A 22,841-nucleotide genomic window follows, 5' to 3' on the forward strand; every position below is an offset into this window, starting at 1 on the left:
TGGGTTGTAGCTTAAAAGTAGCCTATTGTGATTTTTAAAAAATATATATATTTAATGAAATGTTTTATTTAAAAATGTGGTAGGCTACTGAAAGTGTAAAGCGATATGAAAATAGCATGCTTTATTTCTTAGGCTACTTACAGTAGATCAATTCATCAATCGTAAAAGTTAGTTATCCTTATGGAGCCCGAATTAAAATCTCAATTAGCCAAAACAGTGAACTTTCTTATCTTGACAGAACTTTGGTTTGGCAGAAGGATCGTCTAACCTTGTTTATTAACCTTGTTGATCACTTAAAAACTACAATAATAATAATTAATGATAAATAGGCCTAAGCGTTTTTGCGTTAAATATATCCTAATCTGCAACCCTAACTTATAATAAACATATAATTATCTTATTTATGAGTTTTTGTATGAATTCGTACAGTTTATAAAACCTATAAGACACTCAGCGGGGCATAAACAAATTGTAAAAAACGAAAGATCATATTAATTCATACAAATTTTTGCCGTCAACTTGCCAAAACGTAATTGCCACCAGCACGAGAGCATTTTGAAAGGAACGTTCGCAAATTAGTCTTTTAATAGTCTTTTCAAGGAGCCAATGGCATTTGTGGTTGCCAGACAAACGCTAGAAATGGCTTTAAATGCCTTTAAATTCGGATGTTTTCACAGATATCTGAAATATAAACTGATACTTGAATCTGAATAGAACTTCTTGAGATAGTTCTTGAGTTGCTGCTGATATTGTTGTTGTTGTCGTTTTCTCAGGTCATTTAGAATAAATTACATTTCTAAATGTACAAAACTGTCTTTACAACTATTTGGACGTCTCTTAATGTAACTTACTGAGAGAAATGCTATACTGTAAAGTATGACTTGTTTCTAAACCACTAGCAGATTCATTTTGCAGAGGAAGACACTTTGACCATTCCATTGTCCGTAAACAATCTGGGTGGTCACGTTTCAGTCACTAATAGTATTTCCCCCCTTCTCTGGAGGTAAGGAGGTTGGCGGTGTAGTGGTAACCTCCCTTGTTTTTCCAGCAAGCTGAGATAGAATGTCCCAGAGAAGCTGCCGGTGGGATATGGGTGGATCCAAAGGATAGAACTGGGAAAGGGAGGGTGTATATTTTGTATAACATACCAGTAAGCCGTATGACACAGGAAGCAAACAATGCACTAAGGCCTTGTGTACGAGTGATGGACAATATCAGGCCTTGGGTCAGCTGTTGGTTGTTTACAGTGGTTACACAATTTCTTAAGGACAGTGGCTAAACATTTACAGTTACGGCAACTTTTTGTTTTCCCATTATTCTACTGCTGTTTGACATAACTAATGAATCAGTTAAATGTTGAGCATATGATATGGGAGGCTTAATTAAAGGAATACTAAACAATACACAAAAGTGGTTTACCTGTGCAGGTAAGTCTTGAAAGAAAAATACAGTTAAAGCATTTCTTAAAGGCATACTTCACCCCATAATGATTTTTTCATTAATCACTTACCCTGTTGTCGTTCCAAACCTGTAAAAGCTTTGTTCATCTTTGTAACACAATTTATTTTGGATGAAAACCGGGAGGCTTGTGACTGCCTACCAAGTACATTAAACTGTCAAGGTACAGAAAAGTATGAAAGACATTGTCAGAATAGTCCATCTGGTTCATTCTGGTTTATGAAGTGACGAGAATACTTTTTGTATGAGAAGAAAACTAAAATAATGACTTTATTTAACAATTTGTCTCCTCTGTTTCACTCTGACAATGTCTTTTGTTCTTTTCTGGACCTTGACAGTGTAATTTACTTGGCAGTCAATGGGACAGTCACAAGCCTCCCAGTTTTCATCCAAAATATCTTAAATTGTGTTCCGAAGACGAACAAAGCTTTTACAGGTTTGGAACGACATGAAGGTAAGTGATAAATTACCAAATTTTCATTTTGGGGTGGAGGTACAGATTTACATCTTTAATATTTCATACATCACAAAATTGACTTGGTTTTGTGTGAAATTAATCAAGTCTTAGAAGACGAGAGACATTTTTGGCCCATGTTTGCCTACTTTGAAGTAAGTTTACATGTTAACTGATGCATTATGGGTCTTAAAAAAAAGATTGAAAGGGTTAGAGTTTGAGTCTCCAACCACCACATGTTTCCTGTCCTGATCATTTCTGCTGGGAGTCGTAGCACCTAAAACACTTCCCCCTCTGAGCAGGGGATCAGGAAAAAGAAAGCACTTCCTATTTTTTGGACTCATGCTAACAGCGGGCATGGAAAAGCCCTCAAAGTGTTTCCTCTTTGTGTTGGTAATTTATTATGCTACCATAAGCTCATGTAATATGGCAAGACGCAAATCTCTAGACAGATTGATAGATACATTTCTTCAATATTAAAATACTTTCTTCTATCACAGTTTCACAAGAAAGCTATAAGTAAGACATTTTTACAGTAGTTTGAAATTGTAGACACAGAAGTGTGTTTGAAATCACATTTATACTAGGTGCTACATTTGGTTTGAAACTTGCTTATGCATAAGGATGACTGGAATTTGGATGTATTACGTGAAAATACATTAAAATTTACATAAATTTGAAATAATCAAACTAATGTCATTTGGTGACAGAAAAGACACAGAAGTACACAATTTAACTTCAAAACAATTCAAAATCTACTTTTAGATTTCAAATTCTGACCAGACTTGTACCATGAAAAATATTACTTTTTTTCTCTCTCTCTAGTTTTTTGTTATTTTTAAGCATGATTTAATAATTGAATACTCTATTGCCTGACACATCCCAGTGGGCCAGGCCAAGGTGTGCCAGTTCCTGCTCTGTCACCAGCGCTGGGTATTGGAAAGAAAACACATGGAGAGCCATGGAAAAAGAACTACAGCCAAGCAGACAATAGAGTGGAAAAGCAATATGATCAACACAATCTAACCGCAGTACCACTTCGAAACATATAAATGCACAGTTATACCTGCCATGATTATATTCACTTATGGGTTTGAAAAGGCAGCTTTCTGAAATGTCATAATAACAATCACCATTAAAAGAAAGCCATTTAAGAGAATTTGGAGAAACTGTTTTAATACATCTAACTTTCTTCTGAAGATCACAACTCAAGACCATGTGAATGGTTTTGGAGAGTATGGATGTGTATGCTGGGGATAGGGTTTATTTTCACATTTTATTGATACATAGATATAATATCAAAATAGGCCTATAGATAAAATAAGGGACAGAAAATAGTGAAGAGAGTAAAGAGAAAATCTGCAGTAGAGGAATGAGTGTACATGAGATCCCCACATATTATACTGTACACTACTAAGACCAGAATATAGTACTATCTGTGATGAATAAACAAGATATGATTTGTAACATGAAATCTGAGATCAAAGATTGAAACCTGATTGTTCTCTATAAATCAATATATTCAGCTAACTTCTTCAACAAGTATTTGTTAAATTTTTAATAGAGGGTTGAATAAACTACTTTAATTTTACAAAACAAGTTTCCACAATGGTGTGGATCTGACGTCAATGCACTAAACGCAGCTATATAACAGCTGGTAGCTGATGAATACTTTAAAATAACTGTATACGCCTAACCAAAATGAACATTAATCATACTAATGGTGACTTCAAACAAACAAATACAAAATAAATAGCATCAAAAACACTAAATAGATATTTAATTCTAGATGACGATGAAATGCACAGATCCTCATAATTCTGTTTTGACCAAACACGCAAAATGGGTATTCCCCCAGCCACAATGCTTCTTTAATGTGCATGCTCAGAAATATATGCAACAATAAGGTCCAATTCTTAGCTTTTATAGCTTTATAATAGCATACTCAGACTTTCTGGTGTTAAATACAGTATTACAATATTTATATTTCAGAAATTCATTTAACTATGAAAACATTAGATGACAATTAAGACAAGTCTAGCTGTGATAGCCATAGTATCATGGTGGAATTGTTTTGTATTAAAAAAAAATTGTAGAACTGAGAACCAGTTACCAAATTCAAGCATGTTCAATAGCGAGCAAATATTTCAAATTATTAATTGCTTATTCTAAATTTACCTAAAAGTTTTTCTACATTATATAGTTCAATCAGCCTTTGAAATATACTTAGTATTTAGTAGTGCATCTTTAATGAAGCCCATTTACACCTCAGAGTGAATAAATGTCATTTTGACTCAAAATAATAAAAAAATATATGCAGCAAAAATTATTATGATTTTTGTTTTAATAATTACAAGTGATCCCATGACAATACATATGACAAGCGGTTTGACGAATGAATGGGCGGATGGATAGATGAATTTCCATATATACACAGTGCGAGAGAACATTCAAGTTACTGTTTGGCGAATTCAAAAAGTGGAAGATGCAAGGAGGCCATTGAGAAATGGGTTGAGAAGCAATGTCGATGGATGAGCAGTGGGATAAAAGGATGGAAAGAGAAGAAGAGTGACAATAAGAGTATCAGAAGGGAGCCTAATGAGGGTCCAGCACTGGGGACAGTGAGGAAGAGTCGGGATGGGGCAGGAAACACTGCACACATCCTCAGATAGGAAACCTGCCTTTTCTATGAGGCATCCTGGAGTCAAATACTTTAGAGGCTTTGGTTTACACTCTTTCACACACTCTTTTATTATATAAGTGGGGAATGAGGCTTCCTTGGAAGACAAACTGTACATGCAAACAGATAAATGCATACAGTCTAGTCTGATTATTGTGTTACTTCCTGTTATAAATCAGAATCCCTGTAATAGTAAAAGACAATGAGTGAAATATTAACTCCAAAAAACAATTTTTAATCCAAAAGGCCACAGGCCAAGTACAGCAGGTAATCACATATGTGTTGATGTACTGTAGACATATTGCACGGCTAGGGGTGTGATTTTACTTTCATACAATAATTTGACGCCTCAAGTGTGTAAATATTAAAAATAGAGTGCAGAACTACTTTACCCCACTCTCTCCTACAGATATGTGTACATACTATAACAATGAGGCAATGCAAAATGTCCTCAAACCAGTTCAATGAATTAATTTTCTGTCAGCGTAGCTACTGACATATTATATTTTGCCTGCTGCCCTCTTGTGTTTTTAGCAAGATCTGCAAATGGTGGCTTTGAAGCTACATTTTAAAGATGTCTATAATGACAGTTTGAATGAACATAAAAAAAAGTAATGGTTTGCTACCATATGATATTCTTGCTATCAGTGGCGTTGTGATAACTTAGCTGTTTCTTCACGTTTCTATGATCTACAGTGATGAATAAATAAGCGAAAGGTCGTTTTAATTAAACATTCGCATTCATAGATACTAAGAGCTGTAGATTTTGAAAAGTATATGACATGCAGAAATGTTTATTTGTGGGTTTTATCATGTTACATATTACCTGACCATGAAGCAAATCCCTGAATGAGTGGAACCTTCAATATCGGGTAATTGTTTCCTCTGGTATCTGTACACAAGCGGACCGCAGTATGATAATGCTTTTGCTGCGATGCCCGACTCTATAGCAATAGTTAATGTTATATGGTTTTTGTTAGCGTTGTGTTTTCTAGTAGCCTTTTGTCTCTGTAGGTTTTCATTGAAACTGCCTCACAGATTCGAGCACGTGTTTCAGGATTTAATCCGATATGGAAAAACTAAAGAACACATCAAGCGCTCAAACTGGCAGCTCGTCTTTGACATATCAAAGAGGTGATTCGGGATAAAATTTAGTTTTATGTGGCTCTGTATATTCCCCAGATATCATGGTCTGAGCTGGTCAAGGCGATAATACAGGAAACATGTTATCTGATGTTGTTTTTAGGTGTTTCTATCATTTCTATGCGGTGTCTGTCATGTGGAATGGACTCCTCCTACTATTCTCCTTGTGTTCTGTCGTTATGAATCAGGCTCTCCCTGATTGGTTAATTGACACGCTTTGGTGTTTGACTGGCAGATCAAGAGCTGCTTGGAACGGTACTTCAAATTACAAAGAATGTTTTATTCTTCTTCTCCACTTTATCCTTCTTTTTTATACAATGGAAACCAGTGTGTTACTATAGTAAAACCTTGAAACTATAGTAAACAAATCAGAAAAAAAAACTCTTAAAAGCTCTGTATATACACAATGTAATGAAGATCCTGCATTTTTTAAATACATTTGTAATAGTTTTTTAATTGGTTGCAATGTACTTTCCATTTACCATGTTGCAAAGAATAATTCACATGCTTACTTATGTTTGCTTTACAGAGTTACATCTCTCCGTTCTGCTTTTACAAGTGCTACTATGGGTCCACTCTCTTAGACGGCTATTGGAGTGCCTGTTTGTCAGCATATTTTCTAATGGTGTGATCCATGTAGTCCAGTACGCATTTGGTTTGGGTTACTATGTCCTACTTGGACTAACGGTCCTATGTATAAATTCCTCTCTGCCACAATCGGGTAAGTACAGTTTCCTAGTTCAGATCCTTTCATTTTGTCACATTGTTTTTTTGACAAAAATGCACCTCCACATTGAAAACTCAAAATCTAATTCATGTTAACTTGACCAAAAATATTTCAGTATTTATTAGCCTAAATGTAGCTGGACATTTTCCTGAATTTTACTAACTATCTGTGTATTTGTCTCTGCAATACCAGGGTCTCTTGTTAATCAGCTCGCATGGCATCATGTAATTGGGACTCTTCTTTTCATCTGGGCATCACTCCTCCAGAACCGGTCCCTCTCAATGTTGGCCAAAATGAGGACTAACAGCTCAGGTAGAAAGTCACTGGGGTTTAAACTAATTAAACTATATATATATATATATATATATATATATATATATATATATATATATATATAATATTCTTATAACAGTACTTTTTAAACAATACTTTTTTTTTTTATATTAAATCTTGTTCCCTCTATCCAATCCAGGTAAAATAGAGACTCTAGCCCACAAGATGCCTTGTGGGGGCTGGTTTGAGCTGGTCTCTTGTCCGCATTATCTGGCTGAGCTTCTGATTTATGTTGCCATGAGTGTTTGTTGTGGCTGCAGTTCTCTGACCTGGTGGCTGGTGGTACTGTATGTACTCTGTAACCAGGCACTGGCGGCACAGCTCTGTCATGATTACTACAGGAGCAAGTTTGAGACTTATCCAACTCAACGCAAAGCTTTTATTCCTTTTGTCCTGTGATTTTTATGTAAAAGCTCTTTTATATGGGAATAAGAATCAGATTAATAAAGTATTAACTAAACAAAAGCATACATATCCTTAATGTCAGTCTTTTAAATGGGAACAGCTGACACTTTGATCATGTATGTTTAATGTGTAAGGAACAGGGCAAGGAGAGAAATACATGACTGGACCGAAAAGGACCATTGCCCTGACACAGACTGACCTCAGATGGTGATTGACAGCAGCTGCTAGCTTAGAGACTCAATTACTGTGAGATGTCAGCAAATAACTTAAAAAGGAAGTGGCTTTTACCACATATTAACTTCCCTAGCTTCTCTTTTTAGTCTTGTTAAAAAGAGAATCAACTGAATTACTTATTTTCTGCCTGTTTCCGGCTGCTGATCAATTGATGACAGGTTTGTTTTACATTTTGTGCACTTGCACAAAGGGACAATCATTTGTATGTAATATGTATATATATATATATATATATATGTATATATATATTAGTCTCTTAAGCTCATCAAGGCTGCATTTATTTGATTAAAAATACAGATATTAATAATATCTAATAATACAAATATTATTGCAATTTATTATATTGGTTTCCTATCTTATTATACTTTAAAATATATGTTTCTGTGAAATTGTACTGACGCCAAACTTTTCTATATTTAACACAGCATTTTTTTTTATTTTATATAAATACTATTATTTTTAACTTTTATTTATCAAAGAATGCTGAAAAAATTTACAGGTCCCAAAAAAATATGAAGCAGCACAACTGTTTCCTACACTAATAATAAATCAGCATATTAGAATTATTTGGCTTAGTTTATAGACATGTTTTTGTTGTTGTTGTTATTTATTTTTGCTCAAATAAAAATTGGAAACCCTACTTCGGAGTTAAAACAATCATGGTCGTTCCAAACCGAAGTGCTCAAAACTGGACACTTCAAAGGGCGCTTCGGAATGAAGGATGTCGAAGGGTGCAACTGACGGACACTTCGGGCCCCCATGATCCTTTGCGCAGTTTCTTTGCATGATGACGGCACCACCGTGTGGGCACGGGATGATGACGCAAAAGAGCACTTCAAGAAACATTTGTTTGGTCCCCTACACCCTTTAAACATTCGAAGTTCTCATTCCGGAGGGTAAACCCTTTGAAGGGATTAGGGCATAGGCATGAGCCTTTCCGAATGGAACGCAGAGTAGGTCTCTAATCTCGTTTCCTTTTTGCGTTGCAACACTACCTAACGCTACCTTGTAGGCGTTCTTCATGAGTCGTTGGCGCTGACGTTTCAACCAATAGTCTACCCCAGTTTCAGTGACGTATGTCTCTACTGTACACGTGTCTCTCAGCTGACCAATCGCGGATAGTTTTCATTCAACTGATAGTTTTGTCTTTTCCTTGGTATCGGTCTCTCTCACCGCGAAGATGACCACGGTAGCCTGATAGTAGCGACGAAACATTCATGTGTATAAATTAGCGGTTTTATTATCTTAATTTGCAAAGTATTATTATAACAACAACAGCCGTGTTAGCCAGCCCTTAAGATGCCTCTTCGGGCCGGCGAGCGGCGTGGCGGTGGCAGGTCCTTGTGCTTCCTCATTCTACTGAACGTCTGGTTGTTTTCAGCCGGAGTTACAGCAACTCAAGAAGAGAATCAAGTCATTCACGAGGTGAAGCCAGCGGAGGTTCGTATGAAACATTTATCATCTTTGCTAGATAACATATATACGTACGAATGTTTATTAAAACTATAAATATGTCAGAGAAGATTTGTGCTGGAAGTAACGTTAGCCGGGTGATTATGCTAGCAGCACTGAAGGGAAACTAATTTGATTACAGACTGTCTAATAGATGTGTCCACTGATTAGGCTGAATGTAAGTTAGCTTTGACAGTCAGGGATCATTCAGGAGATACATTTTTATATTTTGGTATTATATTTTATGTTAGGTGTTGTCCACCCTTCAGAATCATGAAGTGGGGGATGAATTAAGACATTTTGTTGGTCAGAGAGACATCGCGAAATTGAAAGGATGCTTTGATTTGAGGGCCTGAGTGCAGATCAAATTAAAATCTCAAGTGCATCGATCGTACGTTAAGTGTTTTTGTAGTTTTAAATTGGTAAGTTGATCTCAAACAGGGCCAAAAGCAGACTTCCAAGGGGACCCAGTAAGTCTAGACGTTATTTATATTTAGTTATAATAACGATCAGCTAAACTGATTGAATATCCTAATTGACATCATATATTCAAATTATTTGTTTTATTTTAATAGAGGTAAATATCAGTTTAGGAGGGTCTGCCAAGTGTTATCTCTGATAATTGGGGGGCCTTGGAGTCAAAAAGGTTGAAAACTACCAAACTAAGTTAAAGTAGTCTCATAATTACATTCATTCACAGCACACATGTATAGAATAAAAATATTACCAATTTTGAAACGTTTACTTTGTGGATTGCATTTAAAGGATTTGAGAAATTATAATATTTGGATTTGGTGAATTTATAGCATTTAAGAAAATGATGGAAAGTTAAACATTCATAACATTCTTGTTCAATTCTTCACATTTGTGTCCACACTACAATATATTTCTTCAGACAAACTGTTTGAATGAATAAGATCTCGTACTGCTACAGAAGTTGACACAATCTCAAGAACTGCTCTGTTTTATACCCCCATATTTTCTTTACTTTAATCCTTGCTTTATAGATAAAACACACAAATGCTCATATTAAAATGTAGAACCATATCTCTAAATATTTATATTGCTTCATATTTTGAATAAATGTGTTGCATGCAAAAATTGATCCGACCTCTGAACCATAATTTTTGTCCTGCTGCAGAAGGCAACCACCGGTCATGCACCCGGCCCGGCAGTGAGTGTCGATGAACTCAATAAGGGAAACCTGGGCTTTATTCATGCCTTTGTGGCAGCCCTCTCAGTCATCATTGTCTCTGAACTGGGAGACAAGACTTTCTTCATCGCAGCCATCATGGCAATGCGCTACAATCGCCTCACTGTCTTGACAGGCGCCATGTTGGCTCTGGGACTCATGACGTGTCTGTCAGGTAGGTTGGTCAAATGCACCTTTACTTTTTAAATCATGTTCAGAGGTAGGCTGATTTGCTTCACATCATATCTCATCTTCCACTTTTCACAAACATCTAAACCTTTTCCTGTCACATGACTTTTAGACATCCATAATGTTGAATAACCTTGAATAATAAACAACTATTATCTAACATAAAATGAACCTAGCATTAAAAGAAGTTAGTTTTAAACATAATCAAGGCCCACCTCCTTAAAACAGGGATATTGTCCAGTCCCACCGCAGGGGTCTTGACCTCAATTAAAATGTAAAATTATAATGAGTAGTTTAACCATTAAAGTTAAACAATAATATAATAAGCAATCAGGAATTACAAAAGAACATCATTTGGTCTAAAAACAAACTTACTGAGTGAAAGATTATGTAGTTAAATTTGTGGTTATTTGACCTATGTTGACTTGACTGGTTTTATTTTAATGTTTAAGGCTTGGCATTTGATTCCTGTTTTTGTTTCTTGTTTAAATTCTCTGGGTTCCTATTCTTGTCTTTTTATATCTCTCTCATCTAGCTCATCTGATGCATACAGTGTCAATGAAAGTCCTTTGAGATATTTACAGGATATAATTCATCATGCAAATATTGTAATAAATTTGCATCTGTCTAAAACAACATCATCATGCCATATTGCTCAACTGACAGGCCTTTTTCTTATATAATTATTAGGGTTAGCTCATAATTCAGCAATTTGGCTTCTGAGTTTGTCTTTCTATGTACTTCAAATCAAATGCATTAACCGAGTGTTTATGTATCATGTGTTTTTCTAAAATCCTCTGAATGCAGGAATGACCTATTTTTCTTCTCATTAGTCCTGTTTGGTTATGCCACCACCATTATCCCACGGATCTACACCTACTACATCTCGACAGCGCTGTTTGCCATATTTGGTGTGAGGATGCTGAGGGAGGGACTGAAGATGAGTCCTGATGAAGGACAAGAGGAGCTGGAGGAGGTCCAGGCTGAGATAAAGAAAAAGGATGAAGAGGTAAAAGCTTTATAGTTCAAGTGTGTTTGTTCACAGATGTGGCTAAATAATACCCCCTGCATAATTTAAGCATTTTATCTTAACTTTAAATGATTGACTCTCTCTCCTCTCGTAGCGTCAGCGCTATAATCTAGCTAGCAGCTCGCCTGATGTGGAAGCTGGGACGACGGCAACCTTATCATCTCAGAGAAGGTGTCCCAGCGTGATTTCACCGATATTCATTCAGGCACTCACCCTCACCTTCCTCGCAGAGTGGGGCGACCGCTCTCAGCTTGCCACTATTGTGCTGGCTGCAAGAGAGGTATGTACACGGGGTACAAAATTAGACTCTTATTCTTAATTTTATTTTAATAAGTAATTAACTTTTACTGAAAATACTTTCTCGTGGTTTACCATTTTAAATATCGGTAAGGCCCAAGAAATGGTGTTTTGCATTTAAAAAAAGAGGATTAGACATTTTATTTATAAATAAAAACATGCTGTACGGTGCTGTATTAATCATTTTGTATTTATACAACCCAGAACCAGTGGAACAGAGAGAGCCTGCGCAAAGACTGCAGATGCCTTGTTCATATGTTTGAGTGATACATATTACAATAATTTAAAAATTCATGTTCTACTAAAATATTCACATTTTATCATTATTTTCTAAACACTCATGAAACCATATTTTGCATTTTGTAACAAACTGATAGATGATATATTTCTATTTGTAATTAGAATTAATCAGTTTACACATTTAGTCTGAATTATGTTTTATAAATAATTTTTATACAAATATTTCTACTTAAATTTCTTGTAATGTTTATCATTTTGAATAGTCTTAATGCTCATGAAATTATTTTGCAATGCATATACACATCATATATATCTCAATCATATTATGATGGTTATGATGATTAGATTATAGTTGCTCATATATTAGCTTGTCTAAAGCCCTATTCAGATGGGACTAGTTTTCTAAAACTTGGTTTGAGTATTGATTCTTATCACCCTTTTATCACCAGTTTTACCACAAATACCATGGTGAAGCTAAATGGGTAGTTTAGCGAATCCATGTTAATGTGTGGTTACTTAAGTTTAACTTTTTTTTTTCATTTCTTTGTAGTAAAACTATGCTTAATTTTCATAAAGTTACATATGTAATTAAAACATTTAATTGCAGAAATGAATGCAAGTAATATTACCTGACGCTGATATTACAATAGTCGGTCTTAACAGTTTACATGATTTGGCTCTTTATTTTATTATTGTTTAATATATATTTTATTTATTTATTTTTTATAAACATGCGCAGGGGTAAGAGCATCTGTGGTAATTCACGTTGGCCAAAACACACAAGTAAAACTTGTTGTTAAAAAAAAAACACCGGCAATCACAGACATTCGCATTTGGACCAGATTCGTTTTCTAGTTCGTTATAGCACTTGCAAATCATTGCTCTTTTTTTTTTTTTTTCCTTTTTTTTTTTGATTTTGCTTGCTTCCATTGTTCTCATTTGTAAGTCGGCTTGGATAAAAGCATCTGCTAAATGACTAAATGTACATGTATTATACTATAAATCAATTTAAATACATTTTATTCTTAATTCCATCAGACTTTTATTCTAAATTATATTTTATAAGTAATTAACTTTAATTAAACATACTTTGTCACTTATTACTATTGTAAATATTCCTTAAGCTCATAAAAATGTATTCAACTACATTACATCACATTTCATTAATATTTAATATTATATACATACATTCATCGATAGCTCAATATTAGCAGCTAGCAAATGACTTGGGTGTTGTTAACTGTGAATAACTGACAGGTTTTTGCTGCAGGATCCATTTGGAGTAGCAGTTGGGGGAACTTTGGGACACTGTCTGTGCACAGGCCTGGCTGTTATCGGCGGAAGGATGGTGGCTCAGAAGATCTCCGTAAGAACTGGTGAGACGGAGTCATTTAGTACAGTACAGCATGTTCTGTTGTTTTGTGTAAGCACTGATTTAGATTTATTTGCTGATACTTCCTGTTGTTATTTCTACAGTTACAATCATTGGTGGAATCGTTTTCCTGGCCTTTGCGTTCTCCGCCCTCTTTATCAGGCCCGATTCTGGATTCTGATGGAAAAACCTGACTCTTGGTTTCATTTTGTATAAACCCAGCAACAACCCAGAACAAGTGGAACACAGAGAGACTGCGCAAAGACTGCAGATGGCTTGTTCATATGTTTGAGTGAATCTCTTTTGTGCGAGTAAAGTCTGATTGACTGAATGAATGAAAAACACTCTGCTCATGTCTTACTGAGCATTTCAGTTTTTTTGCTTAATCCCTCCTTGTTTTTGTCTTTCTTTCCTTTCAACAAGACACATTTCTGCTTTTAGGTGATCATTATATTTCTTCTGTATTAAGTTTACTTGAACTTGGCAGGTTTATTTCCGGCACATAGTAAAATTTTAAATAACAAATCCCTAATCTTGTTTCTACATTGTTTTACCTCTGTTTGAGCGGTGTGTGCTGTGGGCAAACACCGGTCTGGCTCCAGTCTAATTTATTCAAGTTCAAGCTTACTTGGCTACAAAAGATCGAAAACTAAAACCAGATCAAGCACTACCACTCACCCACTGCACAGCAGTAAATCTACACCGTCTCAGGAGTATCTAGTGGGTAAGAGCCTCAGAAATATAACAGTCACAATTCCTTCATCAATAGTGAATTAAATGCTGAATAATGCTACAGGAACTGCCTGGTGTCTAAACTGCCTGTTGATGGTTTGTCCTTTATTCATACCATATTACCAAAGGCTTTAAATGTAGTATGGGATTATGTGAGATCTGATTACTACATCACATGTGGCCTTTAAACCCAGTCACGGTATTTATTGGTCATCATTGTGTGCTCATAAATGTATTTGTGCTTCTGCGTCACTGATCATAATGTGTTAGGGACAGTCATGCTTTCACAGGCTCCCCTGAAAGAAGCACATGGCGTACATTTGCTGTCTCCTTGTGAAGGAAGAGTATCATTTCTTACATCTGCCCTTCTGATTAGTTTTTATTTATTCTACTATGGAGCACAGATATTGATATTTTGTCAGGGTAGATTTGTTCCATTGAGAAGGATATTTGGTTCTTTTTTTCTTTATGTTTTTAGGGTACTTTTGTCAATATTTGACAGGGACTAACTTTGGAGAGTGTGCTGATTTTACTATTATAGAAGATCTACAAAAATGCTATTCCTGTAAATATTGAATAAAAAGGTCAGTCTGTCAGATGTGGTTTTTTTCACAATACAGAAAAATGATTAAATCAAGGAGCAGATGCAATAACCCTACAATGTTAGGAAGCAAAATTTTCAAAGATGTATCCAAAAAAAAAAAAAAAATGTTTTGAGGCCACGAGTTAAACACTGCATTAGATGCAAAAAAATCTAAAAAACTGGCATCTGCAGAAAAAGTGCACTTCCGTTTTATTCGGGACTAGCTTCAGTTTTGTAAACTTTATTATTCTTTTTTTCTTTCGTTTTCATTTTGAATTAAATTCCTATAGCTTCATATTTTGAAACCTAAGAAATATTGTAAATGTTTTGTTTAAAATGTGTGCTTGTGCTATATTTAAAAAAACATACCACTTGTCATAGATACATGTATAATTATTTTTATGTGGCCAAGAAAAATATTCCACTGTAAATATGTAAATTTAATTCAGATATTTTTCTCTGGTCCATATTATTCATTGTAAGGGATAAATAACAGACATTTCTCAGTTCTACTGAAGCACTGGTGGTGACCAGATTTCTAGTTGAAAACATGGGACTTTTTCCCCCTCCATTTTGTTTTCATTTTCTCAAAATGTGAATATACTGTACACAGAAATTACTAATTATATAGTAATTAAAATGTTATTATATGTTTAAGCAATTTCCCTGAGGAAATTGATCTTTATGATCCCGAAGTAGGCTTATTATATTGTATTTTAAGCGCCAAATGTAAAATGTCATAGTTTGGTTTATATTGTGTGGCAGTTACTGCAGTGTAACGTTACACCGCGGTAACAATCCCGCGCCGTTCAGGCCCGTAGGACATACAAACGATGTTACTTTAATTTGACACAAAAATGTGTACTTTATTAACAAACGACATTGAAACCGATAACTAATGATAAGAGTCCTGCTCTCATCCAGGTGAAGTTGTTCATTGCTTAAGTAATGATGTAAAGTAAAGTTAATATCACTTAACTTACCGTACATTTTCAACAGGATGTTAAATACGTCGGTTTTCCAAACAAAATTAGTTCCAAAAGGAAGCCAGAGTTCGGATTTGGTGATCGTCTCCAAGCAACAAACGGTGACGTGAATCTTTACTTGAACAAATCAGTTCAGTGAATAATTAATCGACTCGACTGAAAATATCCCTTCTACCGAAGCACAAATCTAAATTATTAAACGAATTTAGATGAAAACAATCACACGGAAATGTATAGGAATAAAAACAGTCATGACAATGTTTATATATTTATATATATATATATATTTTATAATTTTATTTTCAAAATTGAATAAGGGGAGTAAACTGCACTGTTTGTTTAAAAAGGTTCCATTATTTCTTTGTTAAATGTAAGAATGGCCTGGCTCACAAAATGAACCCAATACAGCACACTGTTTTCTGATATTGCTTTTTTCTTCTTTTTAAATTGAGTTTATGAAAACAGAGCTATGCTCTGGTAGCCCCTGATAGAGCGTTAAAAATTGATAAAACCTAACAAATGGTGAGAGTTTAAACCTCTTTATTGGTATAATTAAATAGTTTGCTATTTATCCTCAATATTAATGTGTACTGACCAGATACATTTCATGAGCCAAACACAAGTGCTCTGCAAAGAACATCACACGTACAAAGATTAAATGATAGCAAGAGAACACTGATAGACATTCAGAACTTCTAGTGCGTACATCAGAACTACAGAACATTTAACATGGTTCACCACCTCCTTTTCCACTGGGCGCTTTTAATATTTCAAAAACAAATTCAACAGGATTTTGCCATGTTCTCCCATCTTTTCTCAAAGCTCTTTGGGTTAAAACGCCAGCTGACATGGAGTTGCATCGAGCACCACAACAATTCAGAGGTACATAGAGGGCAACCATTTTGTATCGTCCTGTGTGTGTGTGTGTAAATGCAGAAGAATGTGTTTTTGAAGAGGTCACCATCACAAGATCAAGTGAGGAAGAGAAAGGAGGGGCAAGATGGATGTGGGTTTATTATTATTCTGAACCAACCTGAGGAAGCTGTAGTATTTCTGTTTGTATCATGGCTGACATGATACAAACCAGTGCAGAAAACAGAAAAACAACCCCTTGTACTCCAAAACATCATCACGTGTCGACAACTGACATCTGATGCCGGTGCGAGAGGATGCACTATGCATCAGAAGGTCTTTTTTGACCCAGCCTGAATTTGTATAGGTGACCTATACTCTTTAAGCAAGATTGTTTAAAAAAAAAAAAAAAAAAAAAAAAGAAAGAAAAAAATGATGTATTACCTTCAAGTACCCCAAAACATAAGCAGAAGTCTGTAGCAAACATTAAAGACCTCTCTTACTCAGGCAAAAACCTAAACACTTCCTAATCCAACTGCATTGTGGGGAGAAAGTTCAACTGGTCCTCCAGTGTGTCACAGTTTGTTTAAATCCTTCACTTGAGGTTACAATATGGAGTAAGCTTAATTTTCTGTTCCCTTTTCTAGCAAAAGGTGTATAACAGCCGTTTTATACATCAACTATAGTCTATCTGCATAAATTCTCTGTTCTGACCTTGCCGTAGAAAAATAAGAACATCTAAATTTTCAATATATTCCTCTTTAAAATATTCTTGAAATGTTACTATAAAGCTAAGTGACAGTTTTACATTCAATCAATAATCTCGCCTTGCTCATTCTAGCCATGCCGTCACAAGATTTCTGTGGTATTGAACCAACACAATGACCGTCATAGACCTTAGGACCATCTTGAAGAACAATAGGATGAGTTAGATTACATAATCATACTGCATTACTATAGATCACATGAGTTATTCTGCCGTTGAGTGGATACTGCAACATGAACTGTGATTGGACCAGCACTCCGGGTGCTTGGATTTAAAAACCAAACATTCAGACTGGCACTTTTATATATAGTGAGGTCTGATATTGAAAATATTGGAATGAACTACACCTGTCTACTCGTACTAACCTGAAGAGGCAATATTGCTCATTAGTGCGCAAACTTCTGATGATTGGAATAATAATTAAAACAATTAATAACACGATCTTGTCTTACAAGACCAAAACAAAAAGTACAAAAACTGTCATCCATAAGTGCTACCCGTTGATAAAAGTGACTCTCAGCTTTCATAACTTAAAAAAAAAAAAAAAAATAGTGTTTAAGATTTCTTCTTAAGGATAAAAAGGGTTCCATAAATCATATAGATATATAACTAGAGGAAAACATAATTATTACTTCTGAACATTCATGATGGTTAACTACTCACAACTTTGGGGAAGCTTTAATTCTAGCAATTACTGTCTTGTCGAGCATAAATCTAAATCTCAAGATCCTGAAGACAGTTAAACTGTTTGAATGTCAAATTAATCAACTACAGTCAGGCTCATCCGAATTGTAACAAGAAACAGATTGTCAACATTAGGGTTGTTTGCTGTGCTTTGGACGACGAGATAGAAGCTAATAGTGACTATGTCAGCATTACAGAGGTACTAGTGAACCGATACATTCCTGCTTTCCCAGAGCTGAGTGGAAGAGGGTTGCAAAGTCAAGTTGCTGTCATTGAAATGTCAACGAGCGGAGCCCCAAGAAAGGCAAGTGAAAGTGTTCCTGCATTGAAGCTGTGCAAATATGTGATAATTTACTATCTCTAGATGATAAACAGGTTTGGCGGTTTAAAATATTTCTGGTTACTCAAACCTATTTAGTTAATCATACCTAAAACACTGTATAACAGTGTAAACAACCAAGTAAACCATTGTAAAACTAGAGGAAGCCATGGCTTACCTTAAGCTAATTTACCTGTATCCTTTAGGATCATACACTATGCGATTATATTTTTCCTCATCATAACCTTGCTGTTTTAAGCATCAGTTCCAGTTTGGCAGAGTATGTAGCTTTGATAGCGAATGTTGCGAGGCCGCTGCCAGCCGTAATGATTCTATGCTAAACAGTCGAAGCACCATTTCCTACTTTTCTTTTTTTTTTTTTTTTGCTTAATCGCATGATATACTAAATCTGAAGCCATCTCTTTAAACTATTTACAAATGTAAAACATCTCTCTGAAATATATCTATATTTTTGCAATTACTAAGGTGCATAACATGACACGAAACATCTAAAGATTGCCTGTTCCTTTAACAGTTTTACTAAAACACGAAGGCCGTTTTTAAACCAACTGTGACACGATCTGTGGATCCAGCATTGGCAGACACACACACATACGAACACACACGTGCGCAAGCACATACACACACTCACCCACATACCACTGGAAAAAGGAAGTCTGTGAAGAGATCAGCCATTATGTGTATTAAGTTTAGCTTTTTTTCCTCTGAATATTAGAAAAAAAGAATATTCAAAGCTACAAATAACAGACTACGCTTTTTGTCTCATGCATCATATAAAATATTAGTTTCTCTTTCCTTTTGTCCATATATTTACACATTATTTTACAGGTGAACTGTACAATAAAAGCGGAATCCACGTGAAATTCGTAAAAATATTTTCTGACCCATTATTACTTGCGACAAGTAAAATGAGTAGGAAAGAGAAAGACGCCGTTTGTCCTGCGTGACTTCTTCAAGCTTCTTCTGCATAAATTAAACCTGTGAAAAAGAGGGATGACGGCACACACTGGGCATACGAGACAAAGGGGGATGCGAATATTGTGGTGGAGAATGTTCGCGGAAAACCAGACGCCGCTGTTTCCTCACCAGCCAGCGGAAAGTTTGGCTTTCATGGTCGGACCTCTCCCAGAATTCAGTGCAAGCAGCCGGTGATCAACTACCTATAGGTCAGAGAGGGCACGGGGTGAAAATCAACACCCGTTTAGCTCTTGCCCTTCACCTATAAGCAGTGGAAGGGTATCTGAGAGGGTACAGTACGAAATACTGCTATTGTTTAGCTTCAAACAGCCCCCTCAGAAGCCCCTCAGCCTGCAGGACTGCTCAGTGGAGACTGGGTTGTGTCCCTGACGTGTGGTCAGCTACTGAGGTGGCGCTTTGCTGTCGGAGCGATGAGCTGCCATTTGCTGCTGCAGCTGCTGCTGCTGTTGTTGATGTTGTTGTTGCAGCTGCTGTTGTTGTTGTTGATGCTGCTGCTGCAGCTGTTGTTGCTGCTGTTGCTGCTGCTGCTGCAGTTGTTGCTGCTGCTGTTGCAGTTGTTGCTGCTGTTGTTGTTGTGTTGCGGCTGCAAAGGTGCCTTGCTGCTGCAGGGGAAAGGCTTGAAGGATCAGCTGGGCAGATTGGTTGCCGTGTAAAAGCCGAGGGGCCTGCAGGAGGAAGCGTGAAACGTTATTATATATGGCAGGGATTTAGTGATATTGAATTGCCAGGTGATACCAATTACACAATATTTAGTTTCATGTTATGGCCAATAATCAACATGATCAATATTATACAGTCATCTGAAAAAGATAAGACGCTCTATTGAATTCCATGGTTTCCGTATCAGGACATTCTAAAAAATATCTACGACAACAACAAACCTGTAGGAATTGCGTTTGCTGCTGGGCAAGCTGAGCCTGTCCCTGCTGTTGGGCTGTTCCTGTAGCTATCTGTGACTGCGTTTGCGCCTGCTGCTCCGGCGTCTGCGCAGACGGCTGCTGGGTGATGCTGATTGTTTGAGCCTGGCCCTGCTGCGGGGCAAACGCGGTCACCACCTGCCCCATGAACATGGTGGTAGGCACCATAACTGCACCACACGCCATTGGGCCGGTTACTAGCTTAGTGAGGAGCTGTGGGGCAGCAGGGAACCTGTGGAAGGCAAGACAGCAGGTTATTAGATAGCTTTGTTAAGAGTTTGTACCTTGACATGGTCAGGAGTCCACAGGCACTTTTGATTTTTATTTTTATTGTAGCAAAATGTTTATTACTCTAGCATTTGTATAGTCTGTATTTTTTAACCTATGTGTAGGTAAAACTTTATAAATAGTATATTTATAGTCAAAATCTGTCAGTAGGTTAGTTGTGTATAGGTTTTACTAATTTGTTGTATGTCTGTTTTTATGTAGCACTGGGGTCCTGTGAGGCATGACATCATTCCACTCCACTGTATGTCCACACATGTAGTGAAATGAGATTATGAGTGTATGAGATTAATGCTAATTGTTTTGAGCAAGTCTAGTATTCTAATGTGCTTATTAAACTGCGTACATGCCCTTTATGTTTCAAAGTCTGAATGTGTGTTTGTAACAGCTGCACATGTACCGTATCTGCCGGTCTTGTGCGAAGGTGGCGACCGCGGCTCCACTGGGGCTGCTGTTCTGGGCCAAGCTTGTGGAGATCTGGACAACGTTGGCCTGCGCCGGCTGAGAGATCATCATGGTATTATACAAAGATGCAGGCAGTGCTCCCTGAGGAGACTGCAATGTGTGAGAGGACCTCTGCGACTGCTAAAAACAGACAGAGATAGAAAGAACTGATGTTAGACTATATTGTTTTATTTACGGTGCTGAGCAACCATTAATCATGATTAATCACATCCAAAATAAAAGTGTTTGTTTATAGAATATATGTGTGTAATGAGTATATTGTATGTATATGTATATATAAAAGAAACACATACAATATATTTTGAAAATATTTACATGTATTTACATACATTTATTTTCATATATAAATATATTTAATATATAAACATAAAATTTTTCTTAAATATATCCATGCATGTATGTTTATTTATATATACTAGGGCTTTCAGTTGATTACATTTTTTTATCTCATTAATTGCATGATGTTTTGATGAATTTATCAAATTAAATCGCAAAATATATTTGAATGTGAAAATACCCTACAAATATATATTTACAGCTATTTTTGTTAAATGAGAAAGTATCAATTACAAATTTTAGTTTTAGAAAGAAATATTTAATTTGATTCAACAAAAGTACACATAAGCATTTAGGCTATAACGGCCTAAGGTAAACTATGGAACATAAAAGAAGATAATTTGAGAATTATTATTTTTTTTGTTTACAATGAATGTCATTGGTAACTAAAACAGTTTTGTTACCAACAGTCTTCAAAATACCTTCTATGTTCCACAAAAGAAAGTTCTGAAACGACATAAAGGTCAGTAAATTATGACAGGTTTTTTTTTTTTTGGGGGGGGGGGGGGGGACCTATACCTTTAATGTATTTTTTTTAAAATTATTATTATGATTATGATACTCTTAATAAGAAACTAAATCTGCCAGCAGGTGGCGGTAAATCCCTTTATGATTTGTTCAAATGACTTCATTCAAGAAAGAAGTAAATGGCTCTCTCTCTTGAATGCATCTTTGAATCATTGATTCACTCAATTCATTCAGAAACTGAACAACACTGTGTCGCTCTGAGATGCACAACAATATTGATATGGCTTTAAATGTAAAATGATCTCTGCAAAATTTAGCAAAAACATAATATTGTGTTTAAAATATATAACACAATATCAGTTTCTTATTTACTGAACCGTAGTATAAAATCACATTTAAACTTGTGAAACAGCACTCGTCTGATAACTACTGTTCTTGCTGCTCATGTAACATTAATATCCCTTATCATATGATATAAATATGAGACAAAAACACATGCAGGGGCATTTTTTGCTCCAATATCTTGAATTTTAGGGCATAACTTATGGAGTTGTTGCCCTGCATCATATTTGTCAACAGTCAACTGTATGAAATGTAAGATTATACAGTTCAGGGGGTGTGGCCAGTGCATTAACTGCAATAAAAATATTTTTACTTATTAAGTATTATAGTAACATCTCAGTTAGTTGTCAAGGCAACATTTTTAAATACCATTTCATTTTCTTTAATTTTTTCATAAAATATTTATATTTATTTAACTTTTTTTTTATAAAATATTTTTGTTTTAGTTAATGACAAAAATCTTTTAATGCAGCACTATAGTCAAATTTCCGTTCATTAAGTTCTATGAGGGACTAAACTTACATATTTTATTTAAATAAACTGAATGTAATTGAATAGAAACTCATTCACTTCTATAAATAAATGTGAATTCCTAGTAGACTTTATTGCTACGTCTGCTGCTGTGTTTCAGATGTGTTTTAGCTCCGTCTCACCTGAGTTAGTGTGGAGCTCTGATCTCTGAGAAGGTTCTGTTGTTGTGGCGGTGCCTGCTGAGGATGCTGTGTGACAGTGTGTTGTGTCACTGTGTGTGTGGATTGCAGGCCGCTTTGCAGGCTCCCTGCCGGCACCACCGCCCCCTGCATGGACAGAGCGCCCCCCGGCTGCACGGATGATCCCTGCGTCAGCTGCACAGAGCCGAGGTTGAGCCCACCACCTCCGGGCTGTAAGAACATCTACATAG

General features: G+C 35.9%; 3 protein-coding genes across 6 annotated transcripts in view; 2 read left to right on the plus strand and 1 right to left on the minus strand.

Moving 5' to 3' along the window:
- Positions 1-5,491: 5,491 nt before the first annotated feature.
- LOC113120990 (polyprenol reductase) lies at positions 5,492-7,265 on the plus strand. Its single transcript, XM_026291170.1, has 5 exons — positions 5,492-5,726; positions 5,839-5,990; positions 6,265-6,456; positions 6,655-6,774; positions 6,935-7,265. The coding sequence occupies exons 1-5, from the start codon at positions 5,527-5,529 to the stop codon at positions 7,192-7,194; spliced, it is 924 nt and encodes a 307-aa protein (XP_026146955.1). The 5' UTR covers positions 5,492-5,526; the 3' UTR covers positions 7,195-7,265.
- Positions 7,266-8,208: 943 nt separating this feature from the next.
- LOC113120991 (transmembrane protein 165) lies at positions 8,209-14,534 on the plus strand. Its single transcript, XM_026291171.1, has 6 exons — positions 8,209-8,874; positions 10,028-10,253; positions 11,101-11,276; positions 11,392-11,577; positions 13,105-13,210; positions 13,311-14,534. Exons 1-6 carry the CDS (start codon positions 8,734-8,736, stop codon positions 13,385-13,387), a joined length of 912 nt encoding a protein of 303 aa, XP_026146956.1. The 5' UTR covers positions 8,209-8,733; the 3' UTR covers positions 13,388-14,534.
- Positions 14,535-16,410: 1,876 nt separating this feature from the next.
- The window catches only part of LOC113120992 (circadian locomoter output cycles protein kaput-like), a 50,558-nt gene continuing 44,127 nt past the window's right edge, over positions 16,411-22,841 (minus strand). For 3 of the 4 annotated variants that reach the window (XM_026291175.1, XM_026291176.1, XM_026291173.1), the window contains exons 21-24: positions 22,594-22,833; positions 20,730-20,914; positions 20,009-20,276; positions 19,508-19,792 (exon numbers count right to left, since the gene is read on the minus strand). In XM_026291175.1, the coding sequence (XP_026146960.1) occupies positions 19,508-19,792; positions 20,009-20,276; positions 20,730-20,914; positions 22,594-22,833 (978 nt within the window). Of the gene's footprint in view, positions 19,793-20,008; positions 20,277-20,729; positions 20,915-22,593; positions 22,834-22,841 lie in introns of all 4 variants that reach the window. The other variant, XM_026291174.1, reaches the window with a different exon arrangement.

This window comes from Carassius auratus, chromosome 20 (genome assembly GCF_003368295.1).
Source record: "Carassius auratus strain Wakin chromosome 20, ASM336829v1, whole genome shotgun sequence".
Classification (NCBI taxonomy): Eukaryota; Metazoa; Chordata; class Actinopteri; order Cypriniformes; family Cyprinidae; genus Carassius; species Carassius auratus.

Bases quoted from the DNA above. Each gene is read 5' to 3' on its own strand.
- LOC113120990 (XM_026291170.1), top strand. From the start codon at position 5,527: ATGCCCGACTCTATAGCAATAGTTAATGTTATATGGTTTTTGTTAGCG. The intron at 5,727-5,838 runs GTGATTCGGGAT...TGTTGTTTTTAG, and splicing joins GTCTTTGACATATCAAAGAG to GTGTTTCTATCATTTCTATG. The intron at 6,775-6,934 runs GTAGAAAGTCAC...TATCCAATCCAG, and splicing joins AATGAGGACTAACAGCTCAG to GTAAAATAGAGACTCTAGCC.
- LOC113120991 (XM_026291171.1), top strand. From the start codon at position 8,734: ATGCCTCTTCGGGCCGGCGAGCGGCGTGGCGGTGGCAGGTCCTTGTGC. The intron at 8,875-10,027 runs GTTCGTATGAAA...GTCCTGCTGCAG, and splicing joins ACGAGGTGAAGCCAGCGGAG to AAGGCAACCACCGGTCATGC. The intron at 13,211-13,310 runs GTGAGACGGAGT...TTATTTCTACAG, and splicing joins GAAGATCTCCGTAAGAACTG to TTACAATCATTGGTGGAATC.